The sequence below is a fragment of the Aphelocoma coerulescens genome, chromosome 13 (assembly GCF_041296385.1).
Source record: "Aphelocoma coerulescens isolate FSJ_1873_10779 chromosome 13, UR_Acoe_1.0, whole genome shotgun sequence".
NCBI lineage: Eukaryota > Metazoa > Chordata > Aves > Passeriformes > Corvidae > Aphelocoma > Aphelocoma coerulescens.
Window position 1 is genome coordinate 454,621 of NC_091027.1, and position 14,640 is coordinate 469,260.

At 43.4% G+C, this 14,640-nt stretch overlaps 1 protein-coding gene across 4 annotated transcripts in view; it reads right to left on the reverse strand.

Annotated features, from left to right (window-relative positions):
• Positions 1-224: 224 nt before the first annotated feature.
• TCERG1 (transcription elongation regulator 1) overlaps positions 225-14,640 on the reverse strand; it is a 30,648-nt gene continuing 16,232 nt past the window's right edge. For all 4 annotated transcript variants that reach the window (XM_069029387.1, XM_069029386.1, XM_069029385.1 and 1 more), the window contains 11 exons: positions 14,077-14,143; positions 12,914-13,049; positions 12,008-12,097; positions 11,166-11,284; positions 9,047-9,197; positions 4,714-4,878; positions 3,824-4,006; positions 3,064-3,243; positions 2,126-2,209; positions 1,769-1,869; positions 225-1,397 (listed from right to left, as the gene is read on the reverse strand). In XM_069029387.1, coding sequence (XP_068885488.1) covers positions 1,196-1,397; positions 1,769-1,869; positions 2,126-2,209; positions 3,064-3,243; positions 3,824-4,006; positions 4,714-4,878; positions 9,047-9,197; positions 11,166-11,284; positions 12,008-12,097; positions 12,914-13,049; positions 14,077-14,143 — 1,478 coding nt within the window. In that variant the 3' untranslated portion in view covers positions 225-1,195. The remainder of the gene's footprint in view (positions 1,398-1,768; positions 1,870-2,125; positions 2,210-3,063; positions 3,244-3,823; positions 4,007-4,713; positions 4,879-9,046; positions 9,198-11,165; positions 11,285-12,007; positions 12,098-12,913; positions 13,050-14,076; positions 14,144-14,640) is intronic.

Consider the following 14,640-nt stretch of genomic DNA (forward strand, 5'->3'; position numbering starts at 1 on the left):
GTGGGGAAGGAGTCCGTTCCTCCTCTCAGAGCAAGAGATACATGGAACCACAAGCAGCAGAAAGCAGCTGGCTCTGAAAACCCCACCAGCTCATGTTTAAGCAACAGACAAAAGAACTAAACTGGAAAATCATTCTGCTCGCCCCCCTTGCCCACATGCTGACCCCCCACTGCTCAGAGCCACAGGCCCTGTTCTGCCAAACACAGCCAAGAAGGTAGGCAGTATCACTTCAGTCGTTTGCTTTACTCATAAATTCACAAGTCCAACAAAATCCAACAGAAATTGGGATTAGGCCTGTACAATCCATATATAAAAAGGGTTGGTTTATTGTAGTTCAAATACATAAACTGAACAATCCCAACATTTCAAAATTAAACTTTAGAAACACAAGTTTAACATTCAAAACAGGAGTATAGTTTACAAGAATTGCCCAGAGGGGGTATGCACAGTCTAACCCAGAAGTATGTAAAGATCACTTTATCGTAAATAAAAATGTGTTTATACAACCGTCCTGGCCTGCTCGGTCACCTCTGGGATTTCCAGCTTCGAGCAAAACTATTAGACAGAACTTCACTTGGGCAGAGCAACCTGACTGCTGCAAATTGATGGCTGTGGAGGAACAGAGCAGCCTGTGAATAAACCTGGTTTGGTCTCCAAGTCCCTGTTCTCCACTCAGCTCTAACAGATTTAGTTCCATTCCCAAGGGTGGAAGCAGAGAACTGGGACTGGTGTTTCCAGAGCAGGCTGTCAGTGATCAGAGATTTAAGCTACCAGAGGCGTGTCACCTCCTCAGCCACGGACTGTGGGAACCAGAAGGCAGCTGGTGGCACACATGTAGGACACAAACCCCATGAGCACCCTGGGGACTCACATGTAGGACACTGCTGAGAGGAAAGCCCCAGGCACCAGACACCCACACCTCACACACACTGCCCCGAGACCCACAGTCACCAAACAGCTCACACCCTGGGATTTTGTCAGTCATGCTCCAATTAACTCATAAATATGTTTAATGTGGGTTTTTGTTGGTGGTGGTTTTCCCCCCAGAGATCATTTTATGTTCACTAATGCTGCTTCTGCCTCTGCTCCTCAGATGTTTGAATATATTCACGGCAATGGATGTGTGTAACCTGACAGATGGCTCATGCAAGCGTTTGGATTTAACAGACACCCTTGGATTAGGAGCATTCCGTAACTATTTCGTTGTTCTCCGCGTGGGCTCAGAGGCGGTGGGGGGCGGGGGAGGCCCGCGCCGGTCCAGGTCATCCACGTAGGACACGATGAGCTTGCGCCGCTCCTCGGGCACACAGTCCAGCACCAGGTACCGCTTGTCGTTCTGCAGGATCTTCTCTACATCCTTCAGGTGCTGATCGGACTCCTGGATCAGCTTTTTGGATCTGAAAGCAAGCGTGAGAATAACCACTGGAGCGGGGTGGAGGCGGGGAGCCCCGGAACCCCCTGGGCCTCGGGCACGCTGGCCCACCGTAAGGAAGCACAAGGAGCCAAGGGACAGAGAAGGGTGCAGGGACTTGGCATCTTCTGAGCTAGAAAGATGTCATGTTAGTTTGGGACTGGGCATGTAACAGTGCTCTGGGCACAGAAAACACAGGCTCCTTGCCTACACTTGGCTGTGTAAATTAAGCACCACGAAAGACTTGAGTAACTTAGACATCAACTTGTGCTAGGAAAAAACAGACATCAGTTTGCTGCTGTTTGAATGGCAAAGCACAATAAAAGCCAAGTCCTGCACTAGCATCACACTCCCCACCTGTAAGTGATGAATTTGGTCTCTTTGAGCAGCGTCCGGAAGTCGGCTTTGGCAGTGATGTATTTGTCTCGGATGTATTCCTCAAACTCTCTTTGCTTTTTCTGAAAGGTGAAAGATAAACATAAACCACTGAATGCAGCTCCAGTACTTCCCGCAACTGAACACAGTCAACACCAGCAATAATTACATGTTAATTTTACTTTTCCTTGCCTTATATATTTTTAGGTTTTTTAAAATTATATTTAACTACTAGCGCCTGTGTCCACACAGAGCTGAACCCACTGCAGCAGCCACCGACTCACTTCTCTGTACTCTGCACCAGACTGGAAGTTGGCAAAAGCGATGTAAACCACTTACCCTGTCACTCGAAGAGAATTTAATGCACCTTGGATCTTCTTTAATGATTTTTTTCACTTCCTTCCATGTTGATGTTAAAGTTATCTTTCAAAAGAAGCAAAAATAGTTAAATTAAAAATAAATTAAATTCTAAGAATATGGAATGCAAACACCACTAACCTCTGAAGCCTTTAAATATATCCCAAGTCCACTGATGAAGTTGCTGCTAAGTGTTGGGTTCTGATTACTTAAACCATTACATTTGTATTTTTCAAATGAGTTGATTTTACATAGTGATTCTTCTTTCGTATTTTGAGATGGTATTTTCAGATCAAGGTCCTCCAAATATAATTTACTTTCCAAAGTCTTTTTCTAGTACAGTTATATATATTGCGTTAAAAATTACCTGCAGAAAACTTGCCTCTAAACTAAAGTAACTAATGCATTAAAAATCAGGTAAAAACCTCCAGTTTAAATTAAAGCTGCCTGAAGTTGGCACAGAACTAAAAATGAGGAAACCTCACTAAACCCCCAATGCACAGAATCAGGGATGCATTCCACAGCATGAGCAGAGTAAAAGTTCAGGTTCAGCAGGAGAACATCAGAACAGATGAACTGGGTAGGACCATACTGATGGCCATTAAGACAAAAACCCTGAGTATCTGAAAGAGCCAGACAGGGAAGAGTATCAAGTAACTCAGTACTGAAGAAATAAAAAGAAGATGAAAAGATCACTGATTAGAAGTTTGTATGCTAATTAACTGTATGTTCAATCAAAGTAACACTCCAGATAAGCAGGTAAGGAAACATAATGCACAAATTTTGTTACGAAGGAGAAAAGAGAGTGAAGAAGCAAAAAGGCCCTGGAAATAAAGCCAAACCAATCAGACTGTGGGACAGAAAAACAGAAAACCCAGTGGACTGCAAAGACTGTCAATTTGAACATCAACAGCTCTCACCGCTGAAGTTTCATCCAGAAGTTGCCTGAAATGTTCCCTCTTCTTTTTGGTAAGTGCCTCAATGTGTTCATTAAAGAGCTTCTCTTTCTCCTCTCTCTCGAGCAGGGACCCTGACTCCCAGCGGTGATCTTTGCGCAGAGTCCTCCTGGTGTCAGACCAGGACACATCTGAAGAACGCACCTGAGCCAAAGATGATTCGTTTTTAAACCAGTTTTTCTACAGTTCACTGTAGAAATTAATATATTATCATTACCCTGGTATATGCTTATTTTTTTAATCTTGTTTGAAGTTAAGGTTAAAATAAAAGATAAACCCTCAGCTTTTGAGAAGAGACTGTAGCAGGTTCCCCATAAACACTGAACAGGCAGCGGCAGAAGGAATCCCTCTGCATTGGTTCGGAGCAGACAGAGAGGTCCCGCTGACCTGGCTGAGCATTCTCAAAACCAGAAAATCCAAGCACCCTCCTTTCCTTCCTCCTCTGTGCACAACACCCTGTGTTCACCGGAGTGCTTGGAAAGGCAGCCTCTGAGATTACTATTTCCAGAGACACCAGGAGCTCTGCAGTGCCCTGCTTGCAGCCCAGAGAGCACCCTCTGGATGAGAGCCCTAAATTCACAGCCTTCTCTTCCAACCAAGGCAAAACCCATAGTGGGATTCCACCTGTTTGGAGCTGGAACTCCAAATGCCAAAAGGCTTTTCCAGGGAGCATCAATCAGCTAAAGCCTGCCCTGACGAGCCGAGGTGCCTGTCTGTGCCTCACCATGTCTGACAGCAGTGCTTTGAAGTTCTGTATGGCCTCTTCCCGCTTGTGCTGCTCCCGCTCCCGATCGATCTCCTTGGTTTGCTCCGAGCGAGCTTTCTGCACCTCCCGCTCGCGCTCCCGCAGACTTGCCTCGATGCGCGCCTGTCGCTCCAGCTCCTTTTCTTTCTCAGAATCTAAATTCTGAAATTCAAGAACAAACTTTTCTCAATAAAAACAACACTTTTCACTAGAAATGAATTGAAGGGCTATCAAACTAAAGGCAGCTCAGAACAAAACACCTTAAAGGGGTTTGGGATCTATGGATTACAAAATTTTGCTTCAAGAACCATGCTGATGCATTACAGGGTTTACATGGGGGAGAGAAAAGTCTGGTCACAGAACAACTATTCCCAGGAGCTGTGTCCAGTGACACACTCTGAATAAGGGAGGCCAAGGGGCTCACTGTTTGTTGGCTCAGTTTTACATTCTCAACCATTAATTGCCTGGAAGAGAAAGGTAGGAATATTGGATTAAGACAGAAGCAGCAGTGAAGGAATTGAGTATGAACACATATCCCTGAAGGCAGCTCAGTTGACAGGGAAAATCACAGCAAAGGAACTGCAGCCCATCCTAGGAGGAAGTAATCGATGTGGTGTCTGTAGCTTCTGCAGTTTTACGGCCATTTTTAGCACCAGTGATTTCACAGAAATCTTTGAGGTGTAACTTCTCCCAGATACCGTGTGTGTGTGTGTGCACACAGGTCCCACAAAACATCCCATCAGGGACAGAACTTCTAAGTTCCAAGCTGCCATTCTGGGGCACTGCTACAGTAGCCCCGGTATGGAATTCTCTTCAGCACAGATCAGTCTGCCCACAGCACACCCGCACTCCCAGCGCTCCCCGCCGACCTTGGCTATTTTCTCGATGTACTGCTTGAACAGGTCCTCCCTCTGTGAGGAGCTGTCCACCGCCTTGTACCGTGGGTCAGTCTCCACTTTGTCCTTCACTTTGCTCCAGCGAGACTGACTGTCCAGGTGGTGATTTGCCAGCAGCTCAAAGAAGTCCATTTTGATCTGTTATACAGACAGAAACAGAAAAGCAACACTTGAGAAAGACACTTTAATATCCCACAGTTTGCTCTTATAAAAAAAAGGAGTCGACTTACCTTCATCAGAGGGATCACATTAACATTACATACCATTGCAATTTAGAGCAATCACTAAAACCCTGAATTTAGTCACAACTGCAGCTCAAATTCACTGTTCCTTGAGACAATTTTGCCAAAGCAGATACATTTAGGTGATCTGCTACATTGAAGATGAACTCTATAAAGAATCATCCACCAAGACCACTTTATTACTTTACTCCAATTTAAGCTTGGTTTTGAGCTTTTATATAAGTCAAATCAACAAGTTACTGATGCTGCATGATAGCATTTTGCATATCAGTACTCCAGAGGCCATGCAGCTTGAAACAGGGTTCTAGAGAAATCAGGTGTTTATGGATTCATCCTCCAGGTGTACAATTAACAGAGGTAAATGCTTGGATCTGCCAACAAAGAGCAATGTCTTAAGATGGATCTAATCAATAAAGAATTATCTGCATATGGTAATTAAGTAAATTATATTTAGGATGGACATGCACATTTATATAAAAGTTTGAAAAAAAATGTTTTAGTCTACTTTGTCAGTTGGAAATGGCATGTTATGTTCCTGTCCTAGCAACAGCCATTGCAAGGGCTGGCAGAGGATCAATCATAGCAGGTTTTATTTCAACACAACTAGCAACATGTTTTCATCCAAAGTCCCAGAACCATCAGCTGTAAGGGCAACTACTGTGCCTTTATTAGATAGCTTGATTTCTGGGGAAGATGATCTCCCTGTCCCTGCTGCACTTTAGCTCTTAGGTCACCATGCATTCCTGGCAGGCTGCTTTGGCATTTCAGCCTCCCCCGCCCCAAAGCAGAGGCAAGGGGCTGGGTTGCCTCGCTCGCTGGGGCCAGGGGATACTCGAGGGCTCTGCGGGCAGGGCAAAGGGTTCTGTCTCCACAGCACCCCACACCCTGCTGGGCCACTCAACATGGCTTTATGGCACACAAATTAAAAACCCAAAATCCAGGAGGAGAACCAGCTGTTACTTGCTACTCATCTCCCCTTCCCGTCCCTTAAAAAAGGGAAACCAGGAGAAGCAGTTTAGCTGCAGAACACTGAGGTTCCTCAGGGAAGGGAGCAGATGGACAGAGCAGGCTCCAGCTTGCCAGAGACCTGGCACATCCTCATCCTCTAAAACATGTTTAGTTACAGAACGCAGGAACAGAATGAAGATCAGCACCAACATTCTGCAGCCTTGCCCACCAACACTTTTAGTTCTTCAAAATATTAACATAGAAACATAAAAGGCTCTATAGGCTTTCTTTACTATACCAAATGAGACTAAAACAGTAAAGCAGACATCAGAGACCAGCCCCTTAGTGCCAGTGGGATGTTGTTCTACAGCTACAGGACTACTGCTTTATCTTAAAGGAGCTCAACAAAATGCTAAGCAAACTGTTTATTCATTTTAAAATTAAGAATATTGTTTCAAAACATCATAAAACATGCATGCAGTTTTGAAATATGAAGCTTTCTAAGCCATGGCATTTGAAATATTTGTTAGAAACCAAACAGTTTCCAGCTGTTACTACAGAAGTCTCTAAGGTAAGGGTATGCCCAAGCTCTTGCACAAATCACCTGTGCATGGATGTACTCCACAGGATGAGGTGCCACACTGCCAGGAGCACCGTGGCACCACTGCCACACAAAGCTTCACCTGAGGCCACCACCATGGGCTGCAGGAAGATGCTCCTGCAGGAGCTGCCAGTGGCACCCCTCATTCCCTGATTCCCTCTGGAGCTCCTGCCCACCTGTGCAGCTGCCAGTGGGACCAGCTGCAGCCTTGCCAGCTCCCAACTGGGCAGGAGACAGGAGGGCACAGCCAATTCCCTCCCCAGGAACCAATGGCACTTCAGGCCTTGGTGCTCTAAAGCACAGCTTTCACTTCACTCGGGTGCCCTGTACACAGCACAGGTGTTGCCAGCTCACTTTAAATTTTAAAAAGATGAAAATGTCTTAAATAATTGAGTCTAAAGCATCTCACCAAGGAGTAACATTTTCAGATCCCAGCTGTGGATTGTGAGTTCTGTGTGCCTGCACACAGGGACTCGCTCGACAGTCAAGTATCCCCCAGAACTCCAATGTGGGGTCACAGCCACCAGCACGAGGCGCAGGGAGTGTGCAGCCCAACATTCCGGCCAGTCTGTGTGAAGTGGGACGTCAGGCTCTCTGCTGGCACAGCTCATCCCAGGGACGTGGCAAAAGGCTGTGTCCTGGCCAGCACAGGAGCTGTTTGGTCACTGTTACCTGCCCACAGTGCCTTCCCTGATATCCTTAACCCCCGCTACTCCTCTCTGCCATCTGAGAAGCATTGGCACGGGATTTACTCACTGAAATCAGGCACAGGAATAAAACCAGCGACTGGAACAGCTGGCTGCTCCATCCCCATCCCATAAGCCGTAACTCCATGAGGCAAAATCAAACATTATATATACAATTTAAAACCCTTACCTTAAAGATTTCTGTAAAGTTGATTCTCCCTAAGTAATGATTTTGGACAGACTGAGAAAGCTTCAGGTTAAACGCCTTAAATTTTCTTTTATGTTTTAAGCACTTTCAAAATCAAAGGAAAATAAGGCTGAAAACATTTCAGGTGTATTTAGAAGTCTTTTTTTTTTTTTTTTGGCAGTTAACACATTGCAGGTACAACTCTCATCACTTCACAAGGAAAAAAACTAAAAAAATGTAAAGTACCGGAACTGCGGGAGGCTAAAGTCACCACACAGAGATACCAATGCTTTCCTCACTAGGGAATCCCATAATATTTGCGTGTCAGTGATTGACAGCTGTCAGACTGAACTGATTGACAGGCCGCACAGCACATAACTGTAAAGTCTATCCACTTGTTATAAAACAGAATACATAAAATGGTTACAAAAGGCTTTTGGAGAAAAAAAAAACATTATTCAAAGCAAACAAATACAATCTCTTCTGTTAACTTTTCAACTTTATAACAATCATGCAACAACAAAACTAGTATTTATTCTTTAAAGTCTTCAACTGCACTATTAAGCTGCAAAAATGCTTTAGAATTCCATATTCACAATCAAACTGCAGTATGCAAAATCTAGTCTTGAACAATATCAGTTCCCCTCTGAAAGCACAATCATTTATGGAATACAGCAGTGATAAGGCAACGTTTGTGAAAATCAAATACAGAATCAAATTATATCAGAGCACCCAGATTTTAAAAATACACAAAGCTTCCTGAAGAATGAAACTGTCCCCAAATCTGACCTGTCCCCCAGCACTTCTCTCTCCTGCAAGCATTCCAGGTAGGGAAGTCTGCAATAACTTCATACTACATAATAAAAATTGCAAACTTCCACATGTCCAAAATGATTGGCCTTCAGAGGTGACCTTCTCCACTCACACACACACAGGGACGTGGCAGTAAGTGGCCCCAGGTTTTGGTGACCCCATTTGATGTCCCATCTCCAGGGGGGAGAGCTGCTCCCCACCACCAGCAGTGCAAGCATGTGACACTGGGAGTTCATTAATCTGTCATAGCTGACCTTTATATCTAATAAGCAGCAGTTTATACATAAGATCTACTTATTCAAAGATTAAAAAGTCCCTCCCTAAGTGCCTGCTTTGAGATGGTACTCAAAAGGAACCGTTTGAAACGTAAAGAGACTATCCTCAGGAAATCGCAAGTCCTGCCTGCCCCCACTGAGGGAACAGAGAGGTAACAACCAGCTCTGGGGTTCCAGCCAAACAGGTTAAGACTCCTTTCCCTTTTCATGTGTCAGGATAAAGGAACTTAATAAAAAAAAAATAAAAATCAAGCATTACTTCAGTCAAGAAGATAATGTTACTGCTTGGGTAAATGAAAAAACCAGTGTCATTGTTTAAGCAAACTCAGCTTAACAGGTAAACAAAATTCAGTTCTAGATATTCTAAAAGTCAGTAAAACTGCAAACTTGAAATTGTTCAGAAAGGCCAGGGGGACACCCCTGAAGTGTTTGCCTGTAACACTTCTAGGAAAGTGCAGGCCCGTGTCTTGGGGAAGGCTCAGGGAAACCAAGCACTGGCTCTGTCCCATCTCACTCACACCACTCACACTGCTGGAACTCAAGAGTCCCCTTACCTTCTCTCCCCTGGTCTTCGAGTCTTCCTTCTCCTTCTTTCTTGCCGCTGTGATAAACTCATTAAACAAGGCCTCTCGATCTTTCATCTTTTCAATTGCCTTGAACCTCGAGTCTTTAGCATGCTTGGCTGCAAATTCACTAAAAGTAGTTCTGCAACAAAATGGCAAGTGAACTCATTTGGCAGAGCTGTCTGGGCTGGGAGGCAGGTTCAGCAGGGAAGTATTTCCTCTGCTGCAGTACATGCCAGAGCACAACTTACAAAAACCCAAAAGGCAAATCCTATGGTCTCACTACAGAGTTGCTCGACCAATGAACTCTATAAAAGGAGTCAGCACTCACACAAGAGGTGTTTGTCAGAGACTTACAAGGGTGGGTTGGTTTGTTCAGATACAGCCACCTGCAGAAGGGGCAGGTGTAGAGAGAGATTACAGTGCAACCAAGGAGAAGAAATGAAAAAAAACTCAGTTGTCTACAAAACTCTTCTTTTCTGTGGGTTAGCAGTTCAGCCACCAGTCTGTCCAGGTATTTCACTGTGAAACCAAAATTCTCAGGTGCATTCACTTGCAGCCAAACCATGCTAAGAGTTTACCAAGAAAACCGGCCTTTGGTAGGAGTCCCCACAGAACACTGGCTGTACCAACTCTTCCCCCTACAGTGCACATTGCAGAGCCTGAGTCTAAACCACGCAGAGCTGAAACCCCTTGGAACACTATGGGCAGAGGCAGCAACACTGGGCTTTCAACCCATCATCCCACAGCGTTTCCCTGACCATTCTCTCACCTCCAGGGCCAGATTCCAACCTGTGCAGTAGGTACATTACTGCCACTTACCTCGGAAAAAAATCACTACTGTGCTTTTTCCAAGCTCTGATGCAAATCTGGCCCCAAGAATACGTGAGACACTTATAATCATACGAATGTTTTCATCACAGCATGGAAATAATTAGACTTGGAAAATCCAGCCTACTGTTGCTGTAGGGTAAATTGAAACAAGAAGAGAATTTGGTAGCTTATTCAAAAGGATTAGAAAGTGAATGTACAGCTAGATTGAAGAACAAGAGCTGCTCAAGTGAAGTGGAACACAAACTCTTGAGCATGTTGGATTGAGATAGATGATAAAAAACCAGTCTGGCACTCACAGAAGTACAGCCATATCTTTAGACAAACACTGAAACCAGAAGACAAAGGATAAGATTAAACAAGACAGTATTTCAGCTGTAAGTCTCTTTCCCACCCCTGCCCATAATCAGGTAAAGAATCAGTCCCAACATGACACACTGGAGATATGCTGAAGGCTGAGGGTACTAAAGCTAACGTAACTGTTTCTTAAGGCATTTCCATGCCTCCAGTCTTCCAGTCTACTACTGAGTTATTAGTCAGCTCTGAAGCAATTTAAAAGTTACCATAACACTGTCACCAAATTTCCAAAACGAGTCACTGGAAAAAACTGAGCTGAAGTGAAACAAATGAGCTGTTATTTCACTGGAAAAGAATTCATGCCAGATGAGCCAAGAGATGCTGAAAGAGGATGCTCTGGAGTTTATCTGGTGACATAAGCATGTATCTCATGACCTCTACATGCGGAAGCTGTGAAACAAATAACGCCAGCAATGAAATCTTGAACATACATTCACTGTTATGCCCTCGCTCTTACTGCTGCCAGGGGTCTGAATGTGAGGGGGGCGTAATCATTGCTGTATTAAAGCAACCAGAACATTTTATCATATCATCAACATAGTTTGTGACAAGAAAACCATCCCTTCAGCCCCCTCCAAACCCAAGAAACCTCCCTAGTACTTCTCAGAGACTTATTAAGAAGAATCAGGGTTATTAAAGAAACTTGTGGTGGATCCAAGGCCTTTCTCACAATCCAGGCAGCATGCTGGGGATTTCTTAAACTTGAAATATGTAAATCACTATAAATGTGTAAATCATTATAAATCACAAGTTGTATTATTTCATGGATTAGGTGAATACAAGCACACAAAGGAAGATTTCAACATTATCTCACGTTTTTTCTCCTCTTTGCTCCTTTTGAACAAGGTTAATCAACCCAATACCACCCAACACCCTGCGTCCTACTAGAGCTTATGCACATGAACCACAAAGAAGCTCCTACCTTGGATTAATCTTTGCTTCTTCCATCATTTTCTTGAAATCCTCCTTGGCCTGCATTATTTTATTTTTCTTCTCCTTGCGTTCTTCCTCTGCTCGGGTTTTCACATACTGATCAAACACCTACAGAAACACCAGTCACCCACAGCAAACACACAGCTGACACACAGAAGCTCTTGGGATGAGGGAGGAAAAATCCCACTTCTTTCCTTCTCTCCTGTTTCCTTTCCTCTCACCACAGAATCAACACAGAGGAGGCAGAAATCTTAGAGACACTTTGTATTTCAATATGGAAATAATCCAAGCTGCTGCACATGCAGGGTGCTGTACCTAACACATCATCTGAGACCTGGGAAGAAGTTCCTTACACACTCCAGTTAACATTTTCCTGGGTCCCATGTTTCAGACACTTCCCGTGTTCTCAAAGCTTTCCATTTCCCTACATTCACTTGAAGAAAAGCTGCTGAAGCGAGAACTTGCTTAGCAATAAAAATGCACTTTAGTTTCCCACCAAACACTTTTTAAAAGAAAATAGCTAGATTACTTATTATGCCAGTACTTTGACACGATACTGATGACTCTCGCTATTCCATTCAGGTTTCAGCAGTGCTCTGTAGACATACAACTTCCACTGTGTTAAAATACACGACCTTCCAACAACAGGAAATAAAGCAACTATCAACACTTTCCCTTGTGGGTTTCTTCCATTTCCAGGCAAACCCTAATCATGACAAAAATCCCTTGCAGCACTGATTAGTCTGAATGGTTCCCAGAAACAAAGACTGAGGATTCAGATAAACCTGTAGTAGTTGTGCCTAGATGGGAAGTGAATTTGACTTTTTTTACCTGTTTCCTTTCTTTTGGGTTGAGCAGTAAGTAACGAGGATCAAACACAATCTTGTGCAGCTCTTTCTCCCACGTTGAAAAGGCAGAGACCTTTAATTAAACAAAGACGAATATACAAATTATACAGGAGTTGTGCAGTTTTCCTTGAAAACACTAAGATGTGATGAAAAGAGGGAACCAAACTCATCCTGGAGTTTTCATCACTAATGGATGACAGAGGCTGTCATAGAAAGTTTCAACATCAATTTACTCTGAAAACTTAAGGATAACATACACTTATTTACTACTGCTGTGTGATGTTAAAAATAAAACATTCATTGAAAGAAAGCCCTGAGAAGCTGTATTCCATAGGCAGCTGGAACCACTTTAATTTTTTAGTTACTATCCAAATTTATATTCAACTAGTCTAATTTATCAAAATTTATTGGCATCGAGTAGATTTCAGATTTAGTTAACTAAAAGCAAAAAGTCTCCCACTTAAGGATAAGACTGTACAGACTAGAGTGGAAGTTGCTGCTTTTCTCAGTAGGAACATTTCCAAAGACATTAAGGATGTGTCCAGTTTGTGGGTCCTATTCATCTCCAACTGCAGTTTCCACTTAGGTAATTACTTAATTTTGGGAAAAATTGAGGGGGGGGGGAAAGAAATCTGTCTTGACCCTGTCATTTCAGTTACACAGAAATCAAAGCTTTGCTGTAAGTTTCTTTGAGATCTGGAGTCTTGTACCAAGACCATTCATTGATCAGAGGAAGGATGAGTGTTTCCATGCACAAAGTGCTGCAGGCTTGGAATTCACCAAGAACTGAGACCTCTGCATGAACCTCCCTCTCTCCCTTCTCACACACACACACATTTGTAATCTGAACCTCCCTCTCTCTCTCCTCTCACACACACAGGTTCCTGACCCCTCTTTCCAGCAGCATGTCCTTGAATTGCTTCATCCGAGCCTCCAGCGGGACGATGGCTCTCTCTCGAGCGGCTTTAATCTCAGCCTCCATAGCAGCCTCCTTCTCGGAATCAATGTCTTTGATATCATCTTTCCTGAAAAAAAAACAAACATAAAGTGTAAGTTGAGAAGTAAAATGCCAGCCCTGGAGGTCAGAACCTGAACCATACCAGGACAAGGTAGATATCACTGATCATACCAGAAGAACAGGCTTACAATCCATGAAAGCCATTCTCAGAAGTGCGCGTGAATGCTTTCACACCCAGAGCTCAGGAGCCGAGGTATTCCAAGTAACTTCAGTGCCAACAGATGACTTCAAAGCAATCGGCACACTCTGGTTGTATTCAAAGGTCTTACCAGACATGCAGTAGATTTTACATCAACAGCACTAATTTTCTCATCTTCTGTTGTGGGCCGTGAGGCACTAAGGGAGTTTGCTCAGTTGGGAACACCTCACAATCACTACACCAAAAACGCTGAGACACAGGTGAGACCTCACCCATCAAAGAGCTTCTGGAGAAGTGGGCTGATTTAGGTTTACTAAGAGCAAATGCACTTCATCCAAAACAAACCCCCAGCCCTTACTGCTAACAGCCCCACGATCCTCCCTCAGAGGACACAACCACAAATAACATGGTGAAACCACTTTTAAAACACCTTGTATATCCCATATACCACTTCCAAAAGGCAAACCAGACCAAAAGACGTAAGCCAAACTTGTAAACCTTTGTAACAGAGTGAAAATAGAGGAACCACCATGAAAATCTAGGTGGCTGGATATTTTGACAACAAAGTCTTGGGCCCAGAAATTAATGAACAAGAGAAGCAAGCTATTTAAGACATACTACACTCAAAATATTCTTCGGATTCACCAATTTACACCATTTATTTCCATTTCAAATTATTTCCAAAACATATGCTATTTCCTCTCTGCATGAGTCTCAGGTATCTCAGGAAAATATCAAATACCTGAGCTGCGGAGCAGCAGAAAGCTGGTAACTCTTTTCACCAACCCTCTCAGTTCCCATTTTACTCTGCTGGACACAACATATATGCTCAAGTAACAAACTTCAGTTATTTTACCTACACAGATCACTTGGTATTGAAAAAGCAAAAACTTACTTGCGCTTTTTTATTTTAATAGGCTCATCTTCATTTGCTTCCTCTGCAGCTTCATGCTCTTCTCTAACTGTAACAGATTTCAATAAGACTTTAGATTTTATATTGATTAAAATTTTTAAACTTATGAGTGAAACCTAATGCACAAACCAAGGACAACAAGGGCAGCAGCTGTGATCTGACATGCAGTTCTCAGTCATTTTCAGAGTACCACTACGGGAATTTGGGGACAGGACTGGTAGACTTCAGCCAACTTGAAATTTAAAATGACAAACACTGAGCTCTTATTTTTAGGGGAAAACAACTCCAGCTAAATAGTCTAATGAAGCACATTTGGATCTACCTGATTGCCTGCACTTTGCCCTCCTCCAACTACAAAGCCCACATGTCATCCCTGACCCATTTCCTGTAACTCAGGCCAGACAGAAATCTCATTTCATCTCAGCAGCCTTTTGAACATTCTCTGCTCTTGACAGCTATTTCCAAACTCTATTCCAACTGATGATCTCAAAGTTAACTCTTCTGTGAGAGCCATTTGTACATTATGATTAATCTTTTCTGGTCTCT